The sequence below is a fragment of the Orcinus orca genome, chromosome 11 (genome assembly GCF_937001465.1).
Source record: "Orcinus orca chromosome 11, mOrcOrc1.1, whole genome shotgun sequence".
In the NCBI taxonomy this organism is placed as follows: Eukaryota; Metazoa; Chordata; class Mammalia; order Artiodactyla; family Delphinidae; genus Orcinus; species Orcinus orca.
The window spans coordinates 102647806-102667893 of NC_064569.1; the positions used below are offsets into that span (position 1 = coordinate 102647806).

The 20088-nt window shown below is 49.6% G+C and overlaps 1 protein-coding gene across 13 annotated transcripts in view; it reads left to right on the top strand.

Moving 5' to 3' along the window:
- Window positions 1–20088, top strand: part of PPP6R2 (protein phosphatase 6 regulatory subunit 2) — an 84072-nt gene that overhangs the window by 48795 nt on the left and 15189 nt on the right. For 9 of the 13 annotated variants that reach the window (XM_033405396.2, XM_033405395.2, XM_033405402.2 and 6 more), the window contains 8 exons: window positions 3506–3692; window positions 8730–8867; window positions 10048–10113; window positions 11810–11922; window positions 12232–12345; window positions 13230–13364; window positions 13462–13588; window positions 14463–14615. In XM_033405396.2, coding sequence (XP_033261287.1) covers window positions 3506–3692; window positions 8730–8867; window positions 10048–10113; window positions 11810–11922; window positions 12232–12345; window positions 13230–13364; window positions 13462–13588; window positions 14463–14615 — 1033 coding nt within the window. Of the gene's footprint in view, window positions 1–3505; window positions 3693–8306; window positions 8476–8729; window positions 8868–10047; window positions 10114–11809; window positions 11923–12231; window positions 12346–13229; window positions 13365–13461; window positions 13589–14462; window positions 14616–20088 lie in introns of those variants that run through there. The other 4 variants (XM_033405405.2, XM_049694917.1, XM_049694918.1 and 1 more) reach the window with 3 other exon arrangements.

A 20088-nucleotide genomic window follows, 5' to 3' on the forward strand; every position in this document is an offset into this window, starting at 1 on the left:
TGCTGTGGCTGAGCTGCTTTTCTCTCTCCCGGGTTCTCTCAGGGCTCACGGGGCAGGGCGGCCGGGGAGGCTCTAGTGGCTTGATGGCTGCAGCACCCTTTGTTTACTGACAGGGCAGCAGCATTTTTCGTTCACATCTTCTAGTTCCTAGTTCCAGCCCTGCTGCTGACGCGTCTGATGCCACAGGTGTGCAGCTTTCCTTAGGGGCATTTTAGGGCCTTTTCTAATCCTGTTGCTCTGGAATTTCCCAGTAATGTAACTTTATCCCCTGGGTTAAGGTAGGGGAATCTCAGAAGCAGGACCAATCATCCAGGAGAGTTTTATAGTCAAAGAGTTTGGGAGAAATTAGTAGTAAATAAGTATAAAACTAAGCAAACAAAACAAGGAGGAGGGGCTGGGAGTCTCACTGCACTGACCCTCCACCTGCCTGGTGGACGCTGTCTCCATCCAGGCCTCTCTGAGTGCTACAGAACGCAAGTGTGTGTGCCCAAAGCACGGTGAGGCCAGACAAACCGAAACGGCAGAGTTTGGAGCACAGAAAGGTTTTTTTATTGCAGGGACCTGCAGGGAGAATGGGTGATTCATGCTCAAAACCCCCAAACTTGGGCTTCCCTGGTGGCGCAGCGGTTGAGAGTCCGCCTGCCGATGCAGGGGACATGGGTTCGTGTCCCGGTCCGGGAAGATCCCACATGCCGCGGAGCGGCTGGGCCCGTGAGCCATGGCCGCTGAGCCTGCGCGTCCGGAGCCTGTGCTCCGCAACGGGAGAGGCCACAACAGTGAGAGGTCCGCGTACCGCAAACAAACAAACAAAAAACACCCCAAACTCCCCAATTTCAGGGGAGAAGTTTTATAGGGAAAATTTGGGGTGAGGGCTGCGGAGTATGTGGCTGTCTTCTCGTTGGCTGGCAGTCAGGTAACAGAGCAGATGCTCCAGGGATCTTGGGCTCAGCCTGAAGTTACTGTCCTCCTGGATGGAGGCCTTGGTTCTGCTGAAGGGCTCACAGATACTGTTATGTGTATCCCTCGAGGAGGAACCAGGACCTGCACCATTGGTTCTTGGCTGCCCCTCCCTTGTTTCTTCAGCCCTCCCTTCCCTGATTAGTAACTGTTTGAACCTGCCCTTTGGAACGTGCGGAATGTCAGGGAGGCTGAATGAAGCCTATTTCCTACCAACAAGAAATAGTGGACACAGAAAGGCTTTCATGCCCTGGAGGGCTCCACAGGGTCCTTCTGGGTTTCTTGAGCTGTGTGTCTGGTTGCCCACCCTCCTCCCCCAGGACCCTGAGACACAGACCTGCCTCATGCGCCTGGCCTGCTTCCCTGGCTGCCCACCCTCTAGGTTCATTCCGCGGAGTTTCTACCTCTCTTGTCTTTTCTTCTTTGCATTATGGCCACAAACCTCTATGTTCCGTCTGCCGTGTTTAACTGGGATGGCTATTTCCTGCATAAATTATATAAATTATTAGAGCAGTACCTGTTTTTCTGAAGAGTAATTATAAAATACTGATAGAGATCTCAGTCCCTCCACCTAGATGCAACCTTGTCTAAGTACAACAGCGCCTTGTGGCTCAGCTTGCCACACACGTGCACAATTCGTGTGTGTGCGCGTGCGCACACGCAGAGACTGGATGGGAGCCTTTCCGTGTGCTCCGGAAAAGCTTCTGTGCCTTCCTCTGGGGCATGCTTCTCCCTTGTTGCTTGGTGAGTCTTGTCTTGTTGTTTGGAGTCTGGTGGGCACCTCTCCGCCCGTGTCCTGTGGGGCCTCGTGCCGGCCTTGGGTGCTGCACGCCGAGCAGGCTCTCTGGCCTCTGTCCCTTGCGGCCCTGCACTGTCTGCTGTGCTGGTCACTGTGGGCCACGTCCACGGTACGGAGCTGCCCCATCTCATCCTCGCCTCGACCCCATGAGCTGGGCGCTGGCCACACCTCGTCTGGGCCCCTCTGTGTGGATCGGGCGTTCGCTCATACCCGGCTGCCCGCTTGGCTTCAGAAGGCCCTCTTCTCTGGGTGACGGGGAGCACCCACCCCACAGCCAGGCTGAGCTCCTGTCCCCTGCCCTCCATGCTGGGCCGGCCGCCAGGCCCTAGCTGACCGCAGTGACCACCTGGGGTTAGGCCCTTGCTGGGGCCGTGTGGGTGGCTACCAGGAGCCGTAGGGTCACAGTGGCTGACCTTGACCCCGGGCTTACTGTGCGCCAGACGCTGCTGCTCTGCTTTATACGCAGCCTTGTGGGGAAGGCGGACACTCAGACCTCCATGTTCAGAGAAAGCAGCCTAGACACAGAAACGTTAGGTAAGGTGCCTGAGGCTGCACAGCATGTCCCGTGTAGCTTGGTGCCAGGTGTGCTCCAGGGCAGTCAGCCCCACAGGATGCTCCCGCCAGGTTCCTGCCTGCTCTGGCCCTGGGCACCCTCACCTGTGTTCCCAGATGTGCTGAGTGTGGCACCAGGCATTGTCACTGCACTGCTATGGTGGGCTCTGTCCTGGATGCAGCAGGACATTGGGTAGGCCTGTCCCAGGACCACAGCAGTGACCCCATGTCTGTCAGAGGGTCAGGCAGGGAGCATAGTGGTATGGGATTACACGTAATGGGATCAGGATTATTTTGTGTCTGATCTTTTTTTTTTTAAAGTAAATAAATGTATTCATTTATTTATTTATTATTTTTGGCTGCATTGGGTCTTAGTTGCTGCGCGTGGGCTTTCTTTAGTTGCGGCGAGCAGGGACTACTCTTCGTTGCGGTGTGTGGGCTTCTCATTGCGGTGGCTTCTCTTGTTGCCGAGCACGGGCTCTAGGTGCGTGGGCTTCAGTAGTTGTGGCACGTGGGCTCTAGAGCGCAGGCCCAGTAGTTGTGGCGCATGGGCTTAGTTGCTCTGCGGCATGTGGGATCTTCCCGGACCAGGGCTCGAACCAGTGTCCCTTGCATTGGCAGGTGGATTCTTAATCACTGCGCCACCAGGGAAGCCCCTGTCTGATCATTTTTATCAAATGAATAGTACATCGTTTACATATATTGGTATATCTTAATAATAATTTGCCTGCATAACACTTCAGAACTGGTACTGCATTGTAAACTGCTGATGAAGCATCTCTTCAGTGTGGGAACAAGCTAGATCTGTGCTTGTTGACATGTGGGGTCAGGAAGGGCTTGGAGAGGGGAGGACGAACCTGATGGAGGTGAGAGACATGGCAGGTGAGTAGGAGGGCAGAGGAGAAGCCAAAAGATTAGGAAAGGTTCTGTAGAGAATGGAAATAGAGTCAGAAAATGTGGGATGTCAGAGTTTAGGGTATGAGGAGCCAGAAAAAGGTATGATAAAAACATTGAGGTTCTAGTAGTCAAAAATGCCGGTTGGTCACAGAATAATCACATTTTTATTCTGTTCCAAGGTCTAGCCATGTTTGGTTTCTGCCTGTGGATCTGCTTCCTAAGAGGCAGAGCATTCAAGTAGCTTCCTGAGTAGTGGGGAAGTCTCATTCACCTCCAGTTGCTTGCACTGTGCCCCTTCAGGTACCCAAACACAGCCTGTGAGCTGCTGACGTGTGACGTGCCGCAGATCAGTGACAGGCTGGGAGGGGACGAGACTTTGCTCAACCTTCTTTACGACTTCTTGAACCGTGAGCCGCCTCTCAATCCTCTCCTCGCCAGTTTTTTCAGCAAGACCATTGGCAGTCTCATCGCAAGAAGAACTGCACAGGTACTCCTCTGCCAAGCCCGCGAGACGTGGGAGGGAGGCGTGGCTGACGCCGTCGCATCTTGCCCTCAGCCACTGCTGTGTGACCTGTGCATCAGGCTGTGGGGGGCAGGCTTCTGACTGTCCTGCGGGACACACGTGGAGCTGTGTGGGCTGCTGCTGTGGGAGCTGGGATTTGATTAAGAAAGTGGCTTCCCAAGAGAGACTTCCTCTGGCCGGCTCTGGAACAAGCAGCGCCTCTGCCACCCCTGGGAGCTGCACAGGGCCCCAAACTAGGCCAGCTCGCCCTGCCACTGACCAGTCATGGGTGAGAGATCCAGGACATACCTGCATCATGGCAGGACGTTAGGGTGTCTGCTGCTGCATCTGTGTGGGTGGCAGGTGCCTGTATGTCTAGGGCACTTATTGTTTCAAAGCAAATTAAAAGAAATGCCTAGGACTTCCCTGGCCATCCAGCGGTTAGTATTTCGTGCTTCCACTGCAGGAGGTAGGGGTTTGATCCCTGGTCGGGGAACTAAGATCCCACAAGCCGCGTGGTGCAGCCAAAAAAAGAAAAAAGAAAAAAGGAATTGCCTAGTAATATTTTTCTGTAAAGCAGGGAGTGAACTCGTTTCATTCAGGTGGAGCGTGGGCCTCCTGGAGACCACATTTGCTCCACGGTTGTTCCGGCCTTGCATCTGCCCTGGTGTGCTTCAGCACTGCACACCGTAGATGGCACAGGAGGGCCATGAGGTTTGCTGGCGCCTGTGCCTGTTACCTGCTTCAGGAGGCGGCCTTGTCAGTCTTTCACCTTTATCCCTGCTCGCCATCCCCCAGGCACTATTTCAAAACAAACCCCAGACGGCTTGTCGTTTCTTTTGTCAATATTTCAGTGTGTATCTCTAAAACATAAGGACTTCCTTTTCTCCAGGCATTGTGCCACGTGGTCGTAACTAGGATGTACGTGTGGTCAGCTTGAATGGCTGAAGTGAGAGTGGTTGAGCCAGTTTGCAGTCCCAGCAGCAGAGCATGACAGTTCCTGCTCTTCCACTTCCTCTCCAGCCCTGACTAATATTATCAGTCGGTTTATCTTATCTCTTCTGATGGTGTATATAACAGCATTGTGCTTTTAGTTTGCATCTCCCTGGTGACTAGTGAGGATGAGAACCTTTTCATGTATTAATTGGCCATTTAGATACTTTTTGTGTGAAGTCTCTTGCCCATTTTCTATCAGGCTGTCTCTTCTTTTTTCATTTGTAGGAATTCTATTTCGTGGATACAAGTCCTTTGTTGATTTTTTTTGGGGGGTGGGGGGCGGTGTGCCACGTAGCTTGCGGGATCTTAGTTCCCTGACCCGGTATTGAACCCACGCCCTCGGTAGTGAAAGCCAAGAGTCCCACCCACTGGACTGCCAGGGAATTCCCCCTTTGTTGATTTTGCGTTGCAAACATCTTTTCCCACTCTGCTTGCTGGGTTTGGTTTTGTTTTTTACTCTCTTAATGGTATCTTTTAATGAGCAGAGAGCCTGATTTTCATATAGTCCAAGTCATAACTCTTTTTATTTGTTTGGTTTTTTTTGTTGTTGTTGTTTTGTTAAGAAACTTCTGCTGACTTCGAAATCATAAAGATAATTCTCTTACTACTCTTCTGTGTTATCTTTTAGAAGCTTTATTGTTTTACCTTCATATTCCTACCTACAGTCCACCTGGAATTGATTCTTGTAAATGGTGTCAGACTGAAGTGTTTTTTCATACGGTTATTGTCCAGTTGACCCAGCACTGTATTGATAAGGCCGTGCTTTCTCAGTTGCTTCACAGTGTCCCTCTTGTCATAAATCAAGCAATCACGTGTGTATGCATTTCTTTTCTACTGTCCTGTTTGTAATTATGAACACAGCACTATTTAATTACTGTAGCTTTGTAAGTTTTGATGTTCGATAGAATTAGTCCTCTCACTTTATTTTTCTTCAAGGTTGTTTTTACTATTCTTTGCCTTTTGCATTATTTTAGGATGAGCAAATTTTAGAGTGAGTTTGTCAGTTTCCACATTCTCCCCTGTTCCCCAGAAAAACCTGCTGAAGTTTTGATTAGGCTTGCATTTCCTATAGATTGGGGTTGGCTAATTATGGCCCACAGGCCAAAGCCAGCCCGCCCCTATTTTGTACAAGAAACTTTACTGAAACGCAGCTGCTCCTGTTTACATATTATCTATGGCTGCTTCTGTGCTATAGCAGAAAGCTGAGTAGTTAGGGCTTCTTTAATTTCTCTCAGTAACCAAGTTCTTTGGGTAGAGGTCTTACATAGTTCTCGTTATGTTTATCCTTAGGTACTTGATATTTTCATGTTATTCTAAACAGTGTCTTTTTTATTGAAAAATTTTATTGAGATAATTGTAGATTCGCATGCAGTTTTATGAAAGAACGTAAAGCTACCTTTTGTACACTTTGCCTGGTTTCCTTCAGTGGTGCCATTTTGTAAAATGCTAGCAGAAGATCGCAACCAGCACATTGACATTTCACTTGCAGTCATTTGTGTATGTACGTGTGTTAAGTTCAGTACAATTTATCACTTGTGTAGGTTCGTGTCTCCATCGTCAGTCAACATACTGAACGGTTCTTAAACCATAAGGATCCTTTGTGTTGCCCTTTTATAACTACTCCCACCTTCCTCTGGCCTCTATCCCTTCACCCATCCCTAACCTCTGGCAACCACTAGTCTGTTTCATTTCAGAAATTTTGTTTTCTCAAACTGTTATTTAAATTAAATCATATAACATATAGGCCTTATGGCTTTTTTTTTCTAGCATGCATCCCTGAAGAGTCATCCAAGTTGTTGTATGTATCAGTAGTATATTCGCTTTTATTGCAGTGTGAGTAGTGTTCCATGGTGTGGATGGAACACAGTTTGTTAAACCATTCACATGTTGAAGGACATCTGGGCTGATTCCAGTTTTTGGAAATATCAATAAAGCTGCTGTTCTAATAATTTATATTCTTTTTACTTTTTTTTTTTTAATTTTTATTTTTAACCACGCCACACGGCATGTGGGATCCTAGTTCCCCACCAGGGATCAAACCCATGCCCCCTGCAGTGGAAGCATGGAGTCATAACCACTGGACTGCCAGCGAATTCCTTATATTCTTTTTTTAAATCTATGTATAAGATCATACCATCTGTGATTAATGACAGTTTTATTTTGTCCTTTATAAATGTTACACTTTTTGTCTCTTTTTCTTGCCTTGTTGCATTGTCTGGAACCTTTAATACATTGTTGAATTGAAGTGGTGATAGTGGGCCTCTGTTTTATTTATTGCCTCTGAGGAAAAGCTTTCACTGTTTTACAATTAAGTATGTTGTTTGTTGTGGAGTTTTATTTTGTTTGTTTGTTTTGTTTTTTGGGTTTTTTTTTTGCGGTACGCGGGCCTCTCACTGTTGTGGCCTCTCCCGTTGCGGAGCACAGGCTCCGGACGCGCAGGCTCAGCAGCCATGGCTCACAGGCCCAGCCGCTCCGCGGCGTGTGGGAACTTCCTGGACCAGGGCACGAACCCGTGTCCCCTGCATCGGCAGGCGGACTCTCAACCACTGCTCCACCAGGGAAGCCCCATATTGCTTTCTTTTTAAGAATTTTTGTATCTGTGGCCATCAGTGAGATTGGCTTATAATTTCCTTCCCTTTTCTTGTTTTTTAATTTTTAATGGGGTATAATTGATTTACAATGTTGTGTTAGTTTCAGGTGTACAGCAAAGTGAATCTATTATACATACACACATATCCACTCTTTTTTAGCTTCTTTTCCCTTATAGGCCATTATAGAGTATTGAGTAGAGTTCCCTGTGCTCTACAGTAGGTCCTTATATAATTTCCTTTTCTTAAAATGCGCATATCAAGGTTTTGGAATCGAGGTTTTATGTCCTCATACAATGATATGGGGCATCTTCTCTCAGTTTATGAGAGAAGGACCCTGGAGGAGTCCTGCATAAGATTGGGGTTATTTTTCTTTAAATTTTGGATAGAATTCACTAGTAAAGCCTTTAGAGCCTGGAGTCTTCTGTATGGGGAGGCTTTTAATTAGAGATTTTGTTTCTTTTGACACTCTAGAACTCCAGATTTTCTCTTTCTTCTTGTCAGTTTACGTAAGTGAGTTTTTCAAAGGAATTTTTCATTTTTCCAAATTTACAGAAATTGGCCTAAACTTGTTCCGGATAACCCCTTGTAATGGTGTTTATATCTGTAGGGTGTGTAGGGATGTTCCCTGGAGCCTTCTCTGCTGTTTTCAGTCTTTCTCTCTAATCACACTTTTCAAAGAACCCCCGCCCCTGCCCCCCACTCCCCAACCCCCCCGCCCCTGTTGCCTCTCTTCTCTGTCTTCCTCCTCCTTCCCCTCCTTCCCTTCACTTCTGGCATGAGGGTTCTGGCATGAGGGTGGTTGGGATCCCTTGCCTGTTCCGTGTCCCCATTGCCCCCAGTAGAGTCCTGGGTCTGTGCAGTGGCCTGGACTTGCAGGCACCTCGTCTCTGTGGCCAACTGAGCCGAGCTTGCCAACACGTGTCCAAGAAGGCCTCTGCCTGGGCTTCTCCCGTCCCTCTGCGCTCAGGCACCACACCCTGTGACTGCACACTCAGCCAGCCAGCTGCGTCGTGTCTTGTCGGCTCTGGTCACCAGCCAGCTGCACCCCTCCGCCTCTGCTTTTCTGAAACCTCAGTCCTTTCCCTTCAGCCACCTGTGGGGCCTGTCAGCTTTCCGGGTTTGTGTCCCCCGTCCGGGAGCTGTCAACTCGGGTGCTGGGGCTGCACTTGTGCCCAGTCTCGGTGTGTGGCAAACTCTGCCAGCCCAGGGTCCTCTCAGGCCCCCACCGCCTCGTGGACTCGCCTGTGTTCAGGGCTCTGCCTGTCATTGCTGGGGGGGCGGCGGAGGGGGCTTTCTTACGGCTCTTTCCACGTCTTTCCATTATTTCTGCTCACTGTTGTTGAAAATGAATCTTTCCCATGGCAGTTCTTGGGGGCAGCATCTCCTGGTGGTCAGGGTCTGCCCTGCTCACCTCTCAGGGGCTGTCTGGTTGCAGGTGATTGTGTTCTTGAGGAAGAAGGACAAGTTCATCAGCCTGCTGTTGAAGCACATCGGCACCTCGGCCCTCATGGACCTGCTGCTGCGCCTGGTCAGCTGCGTAGAGCCCGCCGGGCTCCGGCAGGAGGTCCTGCATGTGAGTGTGTGGGCCCCCTCCTCCCTGGAGCCCCTCCCCGTCTGCGCGGGCTCTGCACATTCTCCGAGTGTGGAGTAAGTGCCTCCTGGTATAAGGAGGCTGGAGCTGGTGAAGCAGCACCGGGGTGCCCAGCACCCCAGCTTTCCACCCAGCAGGACCTTCCCCTCCTGATGAGAACCACTCAGGGGTTCTCGTCAAGGCTTGTATTTGAGGCTGGGTCTGGCATCTGCCCCTTTTCTCTTGTCCTGCCTCAGTCCATTCATCAGCAGAGAGCAGAAGTGGGCTTCCTCACTTGTGCCCCACCCCTAGGGCTGCTAGGTCTCCATTGGGCGCTGGGCCTGTGCCCGAGTACGTGCCCAAGAGGAAACAGTCGCCGAAGAGGATTCCATGCAGAGACGTTTCGAAGACCAGAGTTGGCCTGTGTCTGTCCTGACAGTATTCACAGCGAGAGGGGCTACCCATAGCTCCCTGAGGGCTTTCCCAGAAGAGGGGAGGGTGCTCAACCCCAAGAAGCCCAGGAAACCAGTGCCGGACAAAGAATCTGCTGCTGTTGGGCAGGTGTTGTTTGTAATGCAGCTTAAGATAGAATAAGTAAACCATTGGTCCTTCTTGACGGTTTTCCAGCTCCTGGAATTAGGTGACAGTTGTCGCTCTCAGATTCATAACCCGCTTCGTTATGGAGCGGCCTCCCACTGAGAGTTAATCATAGTAGCTGATGTGGCACAGTGAGAGCCGCGGGAACGTCAGCCGTTGCTGAACGTTAGTGGGAAGCCTGCCCTGACTACACTGAGCCCATTTTGGGGTAAGGAAGTGCGTAGAGGAGCCGGACTGACCTGGAGCCCGGGCGCTGCAGGGAGCAGCTGGGCTGTGTGCTGGGAGAGCCCCATCGGCGCGGGTGGCTCCAGGCTCCGCTTCGGAGACGTCCTAAAAACAGAGCTCACGTGTGTTTAAGAGTCTGGACCATTAGGGCATGTGGAAGGGGATCCCCTCCTTTACAGTCTTTGGGTCACTCCAGAATTCGGCCACTGCTTGTGCTTTCAGGGTCTGGGTGGACGCACGTGTTGGGTGAAGTATCTCTGTGCCAGAACCTGGCGCGTGGATTTCTGTTGCACTGAAGGACTTTCCTTCCATTTCGTCAGATGTGAGCGGAGTCACTTACAGGCCTCCTTTTCCCTTTCAGTGGCTTAATGAAGAGAAGCTCATCCAGAGGCTCGTGGAATTGATCCACCCGAGTCAGGATGAAGATGTGAGTATGGGCTCGTGGACCCCACCTTTGAGCAGGCGCCCCTCGCTCAGGGCTGGCGGAGAGCGCTCTCCACTGCTGTCTGAGGGTGCAAGTCACTCCTTTCCTCAGATGCTCTTCCTTTAATCAAGCACTGACTTGCAGACTTTTTTTTTCTAAAATATAATACATACATATTATAAAAAAACAGTCTGAATAGAATTGTATGTTATCTATGGCTGAGTAACAGATGACCCCAAAACTTAGTTGCTTATAACAGTAAGTATTTTTTATCTCAGTTTTTATGGGCCAGGGGTCACAGGTCCTCTGCCCAGGGTCTCTCACAAGACTGTGGTCACCTCAGGGCTCAACGAGGGGAGGGTCTGCCCCCAGGGTCACTGGTGGCTCTGCAGGACTCAGTTCCTTATTTTATTTATTTATTTATTTGTTTGTTTATTTTTATTTCTTGGCTGTGTGGCATGTGGGATTTTAGTTCCTTGACCAGGGATCGAACCCACGCCCCCTACCCATACCCCTTGCGTTGGAAACACAGAGTCTTAACCACTGGACCACCAGGGAAGTGCCAGGACTCAGCTTCCTGAGGGCTGCTGGCTGAGGCTACCCTTGGCCCCATGCCCCCCGGGCCTCTCCGCAGGGCAGCTCGCAGCCTGCTGCTGCGTCCTCTGGGGCAGGCACCTGACCTACAGGTGACAGTCCTCGCCGGCGTGCCGCCGCTGTGAGTGCTGGTTCTAGCCTGCGCTCGAGGAGATGGGGTCTACAGGGGCGTGAGCTCCGGAGGGAGCGTGTGGGGTGGCAGTGGGGCTCCTCTCAGCCCCTGCCCGCTCCTTGCGGTATCACAGTTGAGAGTGTGGGGAATATCCCGATAGGCCTTTTCCTACACGTGACAACTGCACACAGCTGCACACGCACGGTCTCCTTAGCACTTTGGAGAGCGGTGGTCCTGACTCATGTCTGAGCCTTTGCTGCTGCCTGGCTGTGCTGTTTGGGGCTCTTTTGGCCCACGGGCCTGGCCAGGCAGCCGGGCAAGGGTGTCTGTGCTCCAGATCTGGGAAGGGAGATGCCCCTCCACCAGTGTGAACGCTGTGAGCTGACTGGCCCTTTCCCAGTCCCCGAGGCAGCTGGGAGGCCGCGGAGGCAACCTGGCTGCTTTCAGTCTTGCCTAAAACAGTCACGAAGCACTTCCTTCAGCTTGGTTTCCCGTGGCGCGCACGTGAAGGCTGCTTGTTAGGTGCTCCCTGCGCCGAGCCGGTGGCTGAGTTTCTCTCTGACCCTGTTCATCTGCTCCACAGACTCAGCCCACGTGGCTGGCAAAGGCACCGAATCAGAGGTTCTGAATTTTTATGGGCTTAATGTTTCTCTAGAAAAGTTGAGTCCTTTATTTTCTCTGTAGCAACTGTCCTGTTTTCTTGAGCTCACAGGACCCACCCTGTGTGTTAATAGCCACTTGTTGTGTTAGTACCACAGGCACACTCGCGGTGTCTGTCAGAGGGTATAGAACGGTGTCTGCGTGGCGTGCTCGACCGTCGAGGCCCCATGGGAGCTCTTGGGGGGCGGCCAGATCTGCGCCCCACGGTGAGAGGCAGGCCAGGCTGAGACGAGCCGCCTTCGAGTCCAGCGCCTCAGCAGACCTGCCGCAGCAGCCGCTCTGACCGTGCGGCAGGCCGGCCCTGAAGGCGGCTCTTCGTCCCTGTCCTTTCAGAGGCAGTCCAACGCTTCGCAGACGCTCTGCGACATCGTCAGGCTGGGCAGGGAGCAGGGCAGCCCGCTGCAGGAAGCTCCAGAGCCAGACCCCCTCCTCACGGCGCTGGAGTCGTGAGTGTGGGCTGCAGCGCTGGGGGGCCTGGGCTGAGGGCCAGGGACACCGCCACCTCCTCTGATCGTTTCTGAGGAACTCGCCCCGATCCACAGTTAACTTGATGGGCCTCTTTCTCACGGGAGGTGTCTCCTGGCAGGTTCAGAGAATGCGGGCCCCCGGGGCAGCCGTGTCCTAAAAACCCTGGGTGTGTGGCCTGAGCCCCAAGCGGGGCCTCTCTGGGATTCAGGGTGCTGCTCCTTCGGCGGGGGTGGGGGTGGGGTCTGTGCATCCCCCCGCCAGGCAGTGACCTTGCGCGTGTCCGACAGGCAGGACTGCGTGGAACGGCTGCTGAGGAACATGTTTGACGGAGCCCAGACCGAGCTCTGCCTCGTCAGCGGGACCCAGGTGCTACTGACCTTGCTTGAGCCCCGGCGGGCGGGGTGAGTGTCTCCCGAGAAGGAGATGCTGCCATTTCAGTGACGGAGGCCCAGGGGAGTGGCCGGGTGTGCTGTTTGTGCTTTTAATGTTTCTAATGATGCAGGTGATCATGGGGACAGACTGTCCTTGTTGAAAAGATAAACTTGACGGCTGTAAAGTCCCCTTTGACCTTCGCCATCAATCACATCCCCACCTCAGCCCAAAGACACCCCCTGTCGCCAGTTTGCAAAGTGTTTATAGACGTGTGTGCAGAACAGGCACGGCCAGTGGGCTTCCCCAAGGAGTGTCCCGATGAGTACCCCCAGCATGTGTGTGTGTGTGTGTGTCTCTGTGTGTATATGTGTGCATATGTGTATATATGTACGTGCGTGTGTGCGCGAACGCACGTGTGTATGTGTGTTTGCGTGTGCACTTCTGTCTGCTCTGTCCTGTCACGTGCCGTGCTGGTGGTCTGATTCCCAAGGAGACTGCAGTTCCCTCATGTCCTTGCTCTGGAAGGAGCTTCACTGTAGCCCCCAGCACTGATAGCCTGTGCTGTTTTTTTAAAGAAAAGGAACAACCAGAAAATAACAAGAAATTGACTTAATCTCAATGGTGAGATTATTAGCAGTTTCTTTCTTTCCCTCTGGTACCCAATACATATTTATAAGTTTATTACCTAAAAAGAGAATTATGATGTTATCATCGTTTAGTTAGAAACCAGAATATTGCTTATTCATCTTTATGAGCCCAGGAAGGCTGGGCCCTTCCCGCAGGAAGTGGGGACTCTGGTGAGTGCCTCGCCTGCGATGCAGGGACAGTGTGACAATGCAGAAAACAGATGAGCGGTTCATTCTCTCTGCTTTTTTATCCTTTTATGTGGCCTCTTTTATCCTTTTATGGCCAGTCCTGTCTCTCAGCCGAGGAGTGGGGTCGACAGTGAAGGTTTTCAAGGTGGGAGGAGGGAGCAGAGCTGCTTCGAGGGTGTGACGCCCACAGCCCGTCAGGGCCATCACCTGGGCACGGCCCCCACCCCCATACGGTCAGCAGCCTCCCTGGAGACGACAAGTGGGCACTTCGGGAGGGGGTATGGTGTAATGGGACTAGTGTCCCCGTGTCCAGCCGCCTCTGGTCCACAGGATGGAGGGCTTGCTGGACTCCTGCTCTCAGGGACTGGACAGGCTGTGTGCCGTCAGCTCCGGCGTCCTGCGCGGCATCGAGCCACGGCTGAAGGACTTCCACCAGCTTCTGCTCAGCCCACCAAAGGTAGGTGCCCCGAGCAAAGGCCGGGGGCTCTGGAGACCTCGTGGGCTGGGTCGCTTGCAAGGCAAAGACCCCACTCGCCACCCGGGATGACAAGCGCACTCAGACCCCATCTGCCGAGTGTCCATCTTCTCTTTGAAGAGTTGGACAGTTCGCCACCCCCCCAGGCAACTCCTGCCTTCTGACGGGGGTGTCCGAGAGCCCGAGTGCACTGGAGACCCGGCCTCTTGAGTTGGGGGCACCCAGCCAAGGAGTGAGGGGGTCCCAGAGGAGACCCTTTGCTCAGCTGAGCAGCGGTGGTCATGGTGAGGAAGACCCAGTCCCTCTGCACCTCAGTGCCCTGGGCACAGCCCCTTCGCCTCTCCTGGTGCCTCTCTTGGGCACCCGCCGTGGTCTACCATACTGTTTCTTACATATATCAGCTTGTGGTCTGCCTTCCCCACTAGAAAGGAGGACTCATGAAGTCAGGGATTCTGGAACATTCTGCTAATGAAAAGGTAGATGCACTGTGCTCCGTGTGTGGGATCACCCCATCTCACGAGGCCACCCTTGTCGTCAGTCTCCTCCGTCTTATACGCTGAGGTCACATCCCTTCGGCTGGCAGGCTGAGACCAGAGTGCCCTAGGCACCCAGGAGCAGCGGCCCACCCTCACTCAGTCTTGTGAGCCCTGAGGGGAGCGGTGGGACTCTTAACCCGACTGACCCCTTGTCTCCTCCTGCAGACCACGTTGCCTTGAGGACCCCTCCCCGGCTGGGCCACGTCATGCAGCAGCGGCCCTGGCCCTTCGACCAGGGTCAGGTCAAAGAGAAGCCCACACATGGGTGGTGATCACACCGGTCACAAGGCTCTAACTGGGCCGTCCTTTTGTGTTTGCAGAAAGCAGCGATCCTGACCACCATTGGCGTGCTGGAGGAGCCCCTGGGTAACGCCCGCCTGCACGGAGCTCGCCTCGTGGCCGCCCTGCTGCACACGAACACGCCCAGCATCAACCAGGAGCTCTGCCGGCTCAATACCATGGGCTTGCTGCTGGTGAGCGGACACCTGCCCCGCCTGGGACCTCAGCGCCCAGGTGAAGGCCTGCCCGAAGGGAGGCTCTGGTTCGGTTCTGGGGCAGGCACAGTCTGTGCAGAGACCGCGTCCTGCCCCCCAGGCTTGAGGCCAGGTCACTGGTGAGGCGCACCGAGTGACGCTGGGACCCGCCTCCGTGTAGGCTCATGCAGGGCTGCCCTGGAAGCAGAGGGAGCCGGTAATATGGTCCCTCCCCTTTCTGATTTCTGCCTTAATAGAGAACTTTGAAGCTCTTCAGCCTAAAACGCCCTAAAGAGCTGCTCCTCGTCCCCACAGTAAAGGCAGAGCCTGTGGGGAGCTCCTCTGGCGGGCACACCCTGGGGGTCTGAGGGAGGGTCTGCAGGCAGTGACCACAGGGCGCTGCTGACGGGGAGGGGACCTCGCTCAAGCTGTACACGGAGCTCATGCATCCCCAGCCTTCTCCTCAGCCTTGCCCCTGGGCCTCTGCTCCCAGGAAGCTGAAATATCCTTACATTTAAATCTCAATCCCAGAAGGAGCTGCCTTGGACCTGGGCCTGAAGGACTGCCTGCCTCAGGAGTCCTTCCAGCGTTTGGAAGTCACTGGGCTCTGCTGTGACTGTAGAGCCTGGATGTGGGTCAGAGGGCGACTAGGAAAGACCTCAGTCATTTCTTTTCCTCTCCTCCGAGAAAGTTCTCTCTCTCCCACTCCCCCTTTCTACTTTTCATTTATTGTGGCAAAATATATGTAACATGAAATACACCATTGTAATAACTTGCAAGCATATGGTTCAACGTTCACGTTGTTGTATAACCATTACCACGATCTCCAGGACTTTCTCATCTTCTCCAGCTCTGAGCATTAAACACTCGGTCCTCATCCCCCCGCCAGTCCCCAGCCCTGGCACCACCCTTCTACTTTCTGCCTCTATGGATCCGACTATCCCAGGGATTCCTATGTAAGTGGAATCCAACAGTGCATCGCCTTTTCTGTCTGGCTTATTTCACTTAGCATAATGTTCATCCATGTGGTAGCATGTGTCACAATTTCTTTCCTTTGCAAGGCTGAATGATATTTCATTGTATGGATGTACTGCGTTTTGCTTATCCGTTCATATGTTGGTGGACAGTTGGGTTGCTTCCACATTTTGGCTATTTTTAATAATGCTGCTATAAACATGGATGTACAAATATCTGTTTCAGCCCCTGCTTTCACTTCTGACTACATGCCTAGAAGTGGAGTTGATGGGTCATACAGTAATTCTATGCTCAGCTTCTTGAGGCACCCACACAGTTTTCCCCAGTGGGTACACTGTTTTACATTCACACCAGCAATGTATGAGGGTTCCAATTTCGTCACTAACACGTGTTTTCCATGTTTTTGATAATAGCCATCCAGATGGGTTTGAGGTGGTACCTCACTGTGTTTTGATTTGCGTTTCCTTAGTGATTAGTGATGCTGAGCATTTTTTCATGTGCTTTTGCTGGCCATTTGTGTATCTTCTTTGGAGAACTGTCTGTTCAAGTCCTCTGCCCATTTTTGAATTGGGTTGTTCGTTTTGTTGTTGTTGTTGAATTGAAGGAGTTCTTTATATATTCTGGATATTAAGCGCTTAGATACATGATTTGCAAATATTTTCTCCCATTCTGTGAGTTGTCTTTTTGCCCTCTTGATGGTGTCCTCTGACGCACAAAGGTTTTCATTTTGATGAAGTCCAGTTTACCTGTTTTTTTTCTTTTTTTTAATTAATTATTTTATTTATTTTTGGCTGCGTTGGGTCTTTGTTGCTGTGCGTGGGCTTTCTCTAGTAGCAGTGAGTGGGGGGCTGCTCTTAGTTGTGGTACGTGAGCTTCTCATTGCGGTGGCTTCTCTTGTTGTGGAGCACGGGCTCTAGGCGTGCAGGCTTCAGTAGTTGTGGCTTGTGGGCTCTAGAGTGCAGGTTCAGTAGTTGTGGCACACGGGCTTAGTTGCTCTGCGGCATGTGGGATCTTCCGGACCAGGGCTCGAACCCTTGTCCCCTGCATTGGCAGGCGGATTCTTAACCACTGCGCCACCAGGGAAGTCGCAAGTTTATCTTTTTTTTTCTTTTGTTTCTTGTGCATTTGGTGTCATACCTATACCTAAGAAATCATTGCCAAATCCACTGTCATGCAACTTTCCCCCTGTGTTTTCTTCTAAGTACTTTATAGTTTTAGCTCTTTCGGGTCTTTGGTCCATTTTGAGTTTGTATATCTATGCAGTGTAAGATAAGGGTCCAGCTTCATTCTTTTGCATGTGGATATCACAGCACCATTTGTTTTGTTTTGTTTTTTGAATGTAAGTTTCATGTGTAGGTTATATTTCTACTTCTTCATACCCTATTGCATGCTCACCACCAAAGATTTAGTTTCCATCTGTCACCATACAGCTGATCCCCTTTACCCATTTCGTCCTCCTCCCTACCCCACCCCTTACCACTGGTAACCACTACTCTGTATCTACATGTTTGTTTTTGTTTGGTTTGTTTATTTTGTTTGTTTTTCATTGATGAAATTATACGGTATTTGTCTTTCTCCATCTGACCTACTTCATTTAGCATAATACCCTCTAGGTCCATCCGTGTTGCTGCAAATGGCATTATATCATTCTTTTTTATGGCTGAGTGATACTCCATTGTATATATGTACCACATCTTCTTTATCCATTCATCTGTTTATGGGCATTTAGGTCATTTCCATATCTTGGTTATTGTAAATAATTCTGCAGTGAACATGGAGGGGCATATATCTTTTAAAATTAGTGTTTTTGTATTCTTTGGGTAAACAGGAATGGAATTGTTGGATCATATGATTGTTCTATTTTTAATTTTTTGAGGAACGTCCACACTGTGTTCCACAGTGGTTGCACCAGTTTACATTCCCACCACCAGTGCACAAGGTCCTCTCTTCTCTCCATCCTCGCCAACACTTGTTATTTCTTTCAGCACCTTTTGTTGAAAACACTATCCTTTTCCCACTGAATGATCTTGGCACCCTTGTTGAAAATAAATTGACCATATGTGTGAAGATTTAGTTCTTTGGATTATTTATTGTTAGTGGGAAAAAATGCAACAGAGTTTTGTGTGTTGATCTTTTATCCTGGAACTTGGCTGAATTTGTTTATTTGCTCTAACAGTTTATGTGGAATTTGTACAATTTTCTGCATATAAGATTGTATCATCTGTGAACAGAGATAATTTTATTTCTTTCCAATTTAGATGCCCTTTATTTTTATTTTTTTTAATTTTTAAATTTTATTTTTTATAAGCAGGTTCTTATTAGTTATCCATTTTATACACATCAGTGTACATGTCAATCCCAATCTCCCAATTCATCCCCCACCCCACCCCCCGCCGCTTTCCCCCCTTGGTGTCCATACGCTTGTTCTCTACATCTGTGTCTCTATTTCTGCCCTGCAAACTGGTTCCTCTGTACCATTTTTCTAGGTTCCACTTATATGCATTAATATACAATATTTGTTTTTCTCTTTCTGACTTACTTCACTCTGTATGACAGTCTCTAGATTCATCCACGTCTCTACAAAGGACCCAGCTTCGTTCCTTTTTATGGCTGAGTAATATTCCATTGAATATATGTACCACATCTTCTATATCCATTCGTCTGTCGATGGGCATTTAGGTTGCTTCCGTGACCTGGCAATTGTAAATAGTGCTGCAGTGAACATTGGGGTGCATGTGTCTTTTTGAATTATGGTTTTCTCAGGGTATATGCCCAGTAGTGGGATTGCTGGGTCATATGGTAATTCTACTTTTAGTTTTTTAAGGAACCTCCATACTGTTCTCCATAGCGGCTGTATCAATTTATATTCCCACCAACAGTGCAAGAGGGTTCCCTTTTCTCCACACCCTCTCCAGCATTGGTGGTTTGTAGATTTTCTGATGATGCCCGTTCTAACTGATGTGAGGTGATACCTCATTGTAGATTTGATTTGCATTTCTCTAATGATTAGTGATGTTGAGCAGCTTTTCATGTGCTTCTTGGCCATCTGTATGTCCTCTTTGGAGAAATGTCTATTTAGGTCTTCTGCCCATTTTTGGATTGGGTTCTTTGTTATTTTAATATTGAGTTGCATGAGCTGTTTATATATTTTGGAGATTAATCCTTTGTCCGTTGATTCATTTGCAAATATTTTCCCCCATTCTGAGGGTTGTTTTTTTGTCTTGTTTGTAGTTTCCTTTGCTTTGCGAAAGCTTTTAAGTTTCGTTAGGTCCTATTTGTTTATTTTTGTTTTTATTTCCATTACTCTGGGATGTGGATCAAAAAAGATCTTGCTGTGATTTATGTCAAAGTGTTCTTCCTATGTTTCCCTCTAAGAGTTTTATAGTGTCCAGTCTTATATTTAGGTCTCTAATCCATTTTGAGTTTATTTTTGTGTATGGTGTTAAGGAGTGTACTAATTTCAGTCTTTGACATGTAGTTTCCAGTTTTGCCAGCACCACTTATTGAAGAGACTGTCTTTTCTCCATTGTATATCCTTGCCTCCTTTGTCATAGATTAGTTGACCATAGGTGTGTGGGTTTATCTTTGGGCTTTCTATCCTGTTCCATTGATCTATATTTCTGTTTTTGTGCCAGTATCATACTGACTTGATTACTGTAGCTTTGTAGTATAGTCTGAAATCAGGGAGTCTGATTCCTCTGCTCCTTTTTTTTCCCTCAAGACTCCCTTGGCTATTCGGGGTCTTTTGTGTCTCCATACAAATTTTAAGATTTTTTGTTCTAGTTCTGTAAAAAATGCCATTGGTAATTTGATAGGGATTGCATTGAATCTGTAGATTGCTTATGGTCATTTTCACAGTACTGATTCTTCCAACCCAAGAATATGGTATATCTCTCCATCAGTTTGTGTCATCTTTGATTTCTTTCACCAGTGTCTTATAGTTTTCTGAGTACAGGTCTTTTACCTTCTCACGTAGGTTTATTCCTAGGTATTTTATTCTTTTTGTTGCAGTGGTGAATGGGATTTACCCTTAATTTCTCTTTCTGACCTTTTGTTGTTAGTGTATAGGGATGCAAGAGATTTCTGTGCATTAATTTTGTATCTTGCAACTTTACCCAATTCATTGATTAGCTCTAGTAGTTTTCTGGTGGCATCTTTAGGATTCTGTATGTATAGTATCATGTCATCTGCAAACAGTGACAGTTTTACTTCTTCTTTTCCAATTTGTATTCCTTTTATTTCTTTTTCTTCTCTGATTGCCATGGCTAGGACTTCCAAAACCATGTTGAGTAATAGTGGCGAGAGTGGACATCTGTGTCTTGTTCCTGATCTTAGAGGAAATGCTTTCAGTTTTTCACCATTGAGAATGATGTTTGCTGTGGGTTTGTCGTATGTAGCCTTTATTATGTTGAGGTAGGTTCCCTCTCTGCCCACTTTCTGGGGAGTTTTTATCATAAATGGGTGCTGAATTTTGTCAAAGCTTTTTCTGCATCTGTTG